This window comes from Galeopterus variegatus, unplaced genomic scaffold, assembly GCF_000696425.1.
Source record: "Galeopterus variegatus unplaced genomic scaffold, G_variegatus-3.0.2 Scaffold11019, whole genome shotgun sequence".
Classification (NCBI taxonomy): domain Eukaryota; kingdom Metazoa; phylum Chordata; class Mammalia; order Dermoptera; family Cynocephalidae; genus Galeopterus; species Galeopterus variegatus.
Window position 1 is genome coordinate 43,440 of NW_007737130.1, and position 7,397 is coordinate 50,836.

General features: G+C 41.4%; 1 protein-coding gene across 1 annotated transcript in view; it reads left to right on the top strand.

Moving 5' to 3' along the window:
• LOC103610365 (FGGY carbohydrate kinase domain-containing protein-like) overlaps window positions 1-877 on the top strand; it is a gene marked incomplete at both ends in the record, with an annotated part of 38,737 nt that extends 37,860 nt beyond the window's left edge. The window contains one exon of the mRNA XM_008594548.1: window positions 730-877. Coding sequence (XP_008592770.1) covers window positions 730-877 — 148 coding nt within the window. The remainder of the gene's footprint in view (window positions 1-729) is intronic.
• Between the last annotated feature and the right edge of the window lie 6,520 nt (window positions 878-7,397).

The following is a 7,397-nucleotide window of genomic DNA, read 5'->3' on the forward strand; positions in this document are numbered from 1 at the left end:
CTGGGCCGGCCCAAAAAAAAATTTTTTAAAGTAGCTATAAGTTGGGCTGGCCCGGTGGCGCACTGGAGATTGCACCGCTTGGGAGCATGGCAGCGGTCCCGTCGAGGGTTCGGATCCCACATACAGACCGGTTCCCGCTCACTGGCTGAGCAAGGCGCGGGGGCAACACCGAGGGTTGCGATCCCGTTGCCGGTCCCGGTCCGGTACAGGCGCCACACTGAGGGTTGTGATCCGTTGCCGGACACGGAAAAAGACAAAAAAAATAAAAATAAAAAAAAATAAATCCTTTACATATGTACATTATTGTAAGTTTCAAAATATTATATCTTCACATACATAATCTTCTTTGGTCTTCCCAGTAAGCCTCTGAGGTAAGTTGAACAGGTCTTATACCTGTTATTACAGATGAGAGGAGGGTGGTTCAGAAGGTTTGAGTAACTTTCTCATGGTTACCTGCTGGGAGTAAAGTCATTCCTGGATCTGGTCTTCTGACTCCCAGCCTTTCCACTTTCCACTGGAACATACACCTTTCGTTGATGATAGCACAGTGTGATTTGAGAGTGCACCAGGCTAGTTTCTTTGGATTTGGCATAGTTTCTTTGATGAAGCCTTTGGGACCCTGCTGACATTCCTGGTTCTGATATGGAAGTACAAATGGTTTCTTTCTGCAGAACAATTTGCTCCCTGACCCCACCCCCCTTTTAAAAACAAAATCCACTTCTCTTCCAGATGCCAGAGTATATATGCATATTTGAACAGTCACCTGGATTTGATTAAGAAGGCTCAGCCTGTGGGTTTCCTCACTGTTGATTTACATGTTTGGCCAGATTTCCATGGCAACCGGTCTCCCTTAGCAGATCTGACACTGAAGGGCATGGTAAGTAACAGCCAGTCCTTGCACGAAGGTGCAGGCAGGCCAAAGGGCTACAGAGTTTAGAAGAAGCAAAGTGAGGAGAAAGGAAAAGGGGAAAAACAAAACATGCCAACAGCCCTCTGGCTTCTTGCGGGTGCGTAGCTATTGTGAAGGCTGCTGCTGCTCCCCAGGGTGACCTGCTGAAAGTTCTCAGTGTTACCGAGCCAACCTTGAGAGCATTAAAAGCAGTATTTCCTGCATTCAGCTACTGCTGCCTGGAGTGGCTGAAAGTCATGCCTATGTATTTTTTGTATTTACCTCAGTTTTTAAAGTCATGTTTTCCATCCCTGTCTCCAGGCTGCCTAGTAAATAAGCGGTAAAAACTGCCACCCATGATCTCACTAGCCACAGCTACACATCTGCCTAGGATTTCAGTTTAAACTTTGCTAAAAGTAAATACAATTAATAATTTATGTTGGAGGATAAAATCACTTATTAGTGACCTTTAGGGTCACTTCCAGAGTGGAGATTTTGGGCCCTCCTTGAGGGGCCAGGATGAACTTGGTGGGTAGGCTCACCCCACTTCAGCTGAGATACAGCATCCTGGAGGTGAGCCAAGATTGGGTGGCTGGGAGCAGTCTAGCCATCACAAGTCATATTTGAGGATGGGCGAAGCAGGTTAAAGGTAGAGAAGCAGGGCTGAGCTTCAGTTCCAAGGGGCCAGGTAAGACCACAATTAGGAAAGTAAGACATGAATGCAGAATCCAGGAAGATGTCAAGAAGTTGAGGAGGAGAGCAGGAGGTAAATGAAGGCAGGGAGTGAGGAATGCAGGCCAGGAGTGATGTAGGGTTTACACAGGGGTGGCCAAGTGAGAGTGGAGCAGGCCTGCTGGCTTCAAGAACTTCAAGACCCAAAGCATTGCAGTTTTGTGATGAATTTGATTGAGATTGTTTTTAATATTCTTATGATGCCAACAGGAAGACGTGAACTTTATTTTCGTTACCTAGTTGATATAATCATCTTCTGCTAATAAAAGGGAGACATGGTGAAAAGAAAAGAAAATTGGACACAGCAAAAGTTATGTGGAGTCCATGGAGCATGCCTACACAACAGATAATGAGCTTGGTCTCCCTGTTGGCCTGTGGAGGCAGAAGAGGAATGTGCAGAGAGGGCCATGTGGCAACCAGCTGCACCTAGAGAGCCATACTTCCAGATGACCAACTCTGCGTGTAGACTGAGGTTAGGGGTAGAACACGTTTTATATGGGTACAAAAAATGAGTGTCTTAACTAGGGACAAATATCTGAAGCCTAATATAGTTAGACACTTAACAGTGTTAAAGAAGTGAGAAGCTTGATCAGTTCTTAAAATGACCCCAAGACAAAGCAGCAGTGCACGGTAAAATGTTTATAGCTGTGGAGTCCCACAGACCTGGAGACTTCTCTTCCCTGCATCTGCTGTTCCCAGCTTTATTACCCAGGGTATCAAGCACCATGTCTCCCAGTGGCTTTTGTCTGTTCCTTAAAACCAAGCCTGACATACAAAGACCTAAGATTTACCATCATAAGGATATTCTAATAAAGTTGACCAAATGCAGAATGTCATTCCAAAGGAGTCTACGGAATGTTTTGAGGAATGCCCATCTCATTAGAATAAGTATGTGCTCACCAAACATGGGGACATAGGCCCAATTATATCTAAAAATCCTGGATGTTTACTTTTTTAAAATGTTTTCTTGTTTTGTAAACATACCTCATATATCACTTGATATTTTTTGGCAGTGATTTCCCTTTATAACTGTCCTTGGGTTAGGCTGGACAATGAAATAGGTGTCACTCCATAGGTTTGCATCACAACTCTGGAAGGAGAAGGTGACCTAGAAAAGATAGAAGGAAGGCAATTCTGGGCCAAAGACTTCTCCCCAAAATCTCTTTTCTTTAATCTCATTTTGGATAACATTGAAATAATCACCCTGAAATTGTTCTGTTTACACATTATGTCCTTTTGCCAGAACCTACGATGTTATTACATGTTATATTCTTTTGCCAGTCCTATCTTCAGCACTCTTTCAGTAAATGTTTATTGGGTGCCTATTATATGCCAAGCACTGTTGCAGATACAGTAAGGTACAGTTCCTACATTCATGGAACATATTTAAAGGAGGGCAAAGAGTTTGATAAAATATTAATAGCAAAGAGAATTGTGAGGAAAATCCCACTAGGGCAAGAACCATACAGTTTCTTCTTTTGGCTCCTGAAACAATTCTCTGGGCACATAGAATTATAATTTATAAGCAATGTGGAAATAATAAAGAGGTCCTTTATTGCTTTAGGAAAAATAAACATATGAACAATTTACAAATACCAAAAGAATTAGATAGCTATTGACTCTTACTATCATATGATTAATATGTAATACCAATATTAATATCCAAGTAAATTGAAATAAGCTCCCATTTTATCATAATTATGAGTATGTTTGTTTATCGATCAAATACAGGCCCTCTTATAGTTGGTAGGTGTTATAACAGTAACTATATATAGGCCCAGCCCTCAGCAATATTACTGTGTTTGGGGGGACAGACAGAATGTATAAACAGGCATTGGGAAGGTGTCACTCATGGCCAAACCTGGTCAGTGGTCAGGAAAGGCTTCAGGTGGGAGGTGGTGCTGACACTGAGTGAAGCAGGGAAGAGGGTTTGGGGGCAAGGGAATCATAGTATATGTGGTATTCCAGAGGGGGTAGAGAGTGTGGCATGTGAATGGCTACAATTTGGCTCCTTGTTTCATTGTCTAACCAGTGAGAGATTGCTTTTATCATTTTATTTTGGTAATAAATAAAGAAAAGGTTTTCCCAAAGGACCTCTGGACACTCCGTATACTCTGCTTCAGCAGCATTACACTCTCCCCGCTCTTTACTCCCCCCTCAGTTGACTCTTCTCTTACCTTTGTTAAACATTCATCCATTCAGTACATATTTATTGAACACCGAGTATGTGTAGGCCTATGTTAAGCCCAGGGAATAGAAATTTTAAAAAGTATCTGTCCTAACTTCACATAAAAGTAGGGGAGATAATTACTATACATGTATGAGTGTGTGTGTGTGTACATGCATGAGTGTGTGTGTACACCTAACCATTAGATAGTGTGACCTCTGTAATATTAGACATCTATGCAGGCTGAGGGAGGTGCTCAGAAAATCTCTGATTTTGGAATTTTTTTGTGAAGTGACAGTTGACTAGCAAGCCTGAAAATACATATGATGATGCAAAAAAGTCATAAACTCTTGTCAGCTTTGAAAATTGGGATGACACTAAAGTAGGAAAACTAGGATTGGCATTCCCAAAGAGAATTTAGGAAGATATTCCAGAATCTAAAAGATTAATATAACTTGCTTGATAGACTTAATATGACATATGAACAAAGTAAACCTTCAGCCTTGAAAGAGTTTGGACTTCTCCACGTTCTGCTCCCTATAAAAACAGGGAAGTTGGGTTTTGTTGTTTTGTTTGCATTTTTGGAAGCAGTTAGTGAGTTTAATTTCCTAGATCCCCTCCCCTCCCCTACCCCATCCCTGTTCCTATTTTCCTTTCAGTTCAATTTGAAAACTGCCAACCCAAGAAACCACCTGGGCAGGAAGTATGAGTTAGGAAGAACGGTGATGGCTTGTAGTCCCAGCATCCCGAGCAAAACTCTGTTAGTGGGACAGAGATAGGAAAGCCTTGGTAGCTCTGTGAATTTAGAGGAAGGATGTAGTTTTGCACTCTTTGTTCTAGGGTGAGAAGCTACATTCTAATAATTGGCATCTAGTTGTAGATCTGAAGAGGCAAATCCAAGTATACAGTGAGTGGGACTAAGAGTAAATCATGTGTACTGTATGCCGGGAAATACTGAATATGTATAGTTGTCCAGGTAGAGTGAATTTAAAAAAATAGTGAGTCCTATAGGAAAAACATTGCATGCAAAGAAAGAGAAATACCATTTTAAACACTTAGGGAAAGGCCTCTTGAAAATTATTTACTCCTGAAACCAAAAGAAAATATTAGGGAACTACTTGGCATATTCAATAGGATTTTTTTTTTTTTTTTTTAAGGCAGATCTCTATGAAGTAGGGCAGAAACTTATTAGGAAACAATGAGTTAAGATGAGAGAACAATGGAATGACAAAAAGTGAAATTATAAAGACCACAAGATCCACTAAAAATGCATTAATAGGATTAAAATCTACATTGAAAGCAATAAGGAGCATAATATTCATTGAAGAAAATAAGATCAGGGCTATAATAAGACATAGCATATATTTTAAATTTGCTCTATTACAAAAACATTTTGAGGTTAGGGGCTATAGTTTATTTACCTTTTTAATCTGGACAATGCTTAGGTCAGAGACTGGCACCACACATAATTGCATTATGGTGAAACAGTTATTTCAGTTGTCATTCACCAGATGAGGAACAAACAATGACCTGCCCAAGGTTACAATACCAGGAAGTGGCAGAGCTCAAATAGAAATACGAATCCTGACTTTTAGGATGCATGCCCCCACAAGGCTACCTTAATCATAACTCTGGACTTTGCAAAATGCACTCACTATTGAAAAAGGCGTCCCAAAAGATACATCATGTGTGGTTTAATACTGAACCACGGTCCTTGGTCTAGTCCTTGCTCCTCTGTTCTGACCACCAACCTTGTCACTCATCCCGCCTTTTTACGCTAACCTTGGTGTTTGGATTTAAACTCTGACCCTGCCTCTTCTCAGTAATGGTTCACTTTCCTTCCCACCCTTACTGACTTAGATTTCAAAAGTAGTAGCCACACCTGGTTTGACCTGGCTCTAATGTTCTTTTACTTTAGGTACCTACCCTCATAATTAGGAACAGGACATAATCCAGGAATCTTTCCATTATGCTTACTAGAATCATTTTCTTTTTCTTCTGGTAACAGTTGGCTCCTGTCATGTGATGAGTTATTTCATTTTTCCTTTGGTGATCCTGTATCAACCTACAGCACTGAGCTAAAAATAGGTGGGGGACGTTAGGGTTGGACAGCTGAATAGTATGCCTGAACCAAATAGCCGCCTTTGTAAATATTTCTCCTTTCCACTTGATAAATGATGCCTGGAATGTTGAGGGCTGTGCATACAATTATCTAAAAGAAGCAGAAGCTTAGGTAATTACAATGAACATAAAAACTTTCAACACTGGTGATTCTAGGCTCTTTAAAACAAGACCCCCCCCCCAAATGCTTATTTTTAAAGAATTGACGTGGTTACACATAAGGATAGATGAAGCTAAATACTCACCATCAGGAATAGTTGTTTATCTTAGGTATTTTTTTGATTGTTTTTATTTTAAATGGTTGGTTGGATGGTGTTTACCACTGTCGAGCAATTAAGAGAGCCCAAGTTTTGACATCAGATCTGTATTCACATTTGTCTGAAAATGTACGAATGTGTGGCCTTTGGCAGGCTAGCTCTGTGAGATCAGTCTGCTCATCAGTAAACAGGAACAGCCCTGGCTTCTTTTCAGGGTCATTGTCAGAGTCAAAGGAGGAGGTGCTGGCACAGGGACAGACACACAGTGGACAGACAGCAATAAATGCATTTAGATCTATAGCTCTGCCTTGGTGGCCATTACTTGCAAGTCTGCAAGAAGGCCAGCAGGATGCTAAGTGTGGCCTTTGAGCAGCCAGCTGTGGGACCCCTATCTTAGCCCCAGAACTGACTGGGCTTGCCAGCTACTGAGGCCATCAGCCAAAAACAACCAGCTAGAGAAGCTGAATAATCCCTGGATCTATCACAGGAAGCAAGTTACATACAGATCTGGAGATTGACTTCCTCTGTTCTTAAGTCCTTGGCCTCCAGTTTCCTCATCAGTACAACAAGAAACTCAAATTTGGTGTATCTTACAAAATAGCAGGTGTTGTAGGAATTTTGAAGGAGTCCTTGTCTCCTTGTACATATGACCAGTTTCTATTCACAGGTTGGTATGACCTCTGTTTTAGTGGTCGTGGCTTTTTTTTTTTTTTTAATTCTTTTCCTGAAACACCTACTCAAAGAAGTAAATTACCTTGGAGATGTATCAGGCCATGAGTATAGACCAAACACACCATCTCCACCATTGGTTGAAACATGTTTTCTCTGCTTCATCTTGAATGTACAGCACTACCCAGAAAGGAAGGTTATTTTCTGATTCTTTGAAGAGCTGTGATTTCTAACATCAGGCCATATGCTGCTCACACTGCTGGAGAGATTATGTGCTGCTCTGATTGCTCTTCAAAGCAAGCACAGAGCGAGTTGCATGTGGAGAACTGGGAGTCAGGAAAAAAACAGTGCAAGATCCTAGCCCATTCCCAGAGGGTCACATCGCAGCTGGAGGTTCAGATAGGCTTGGAATCAGCAATTTAGATGAGGATTTGCAAGAGCTCACCAGAGGCTGGAGTTTTTACCCCAGTGGCTGCTTCTGATAGGGAGATGGATGACAGGGCTGGAAGCTCATGAGCTAATTGAAGCAGCTTTTTGGTGACTTATTTATAACCTTGGAAAC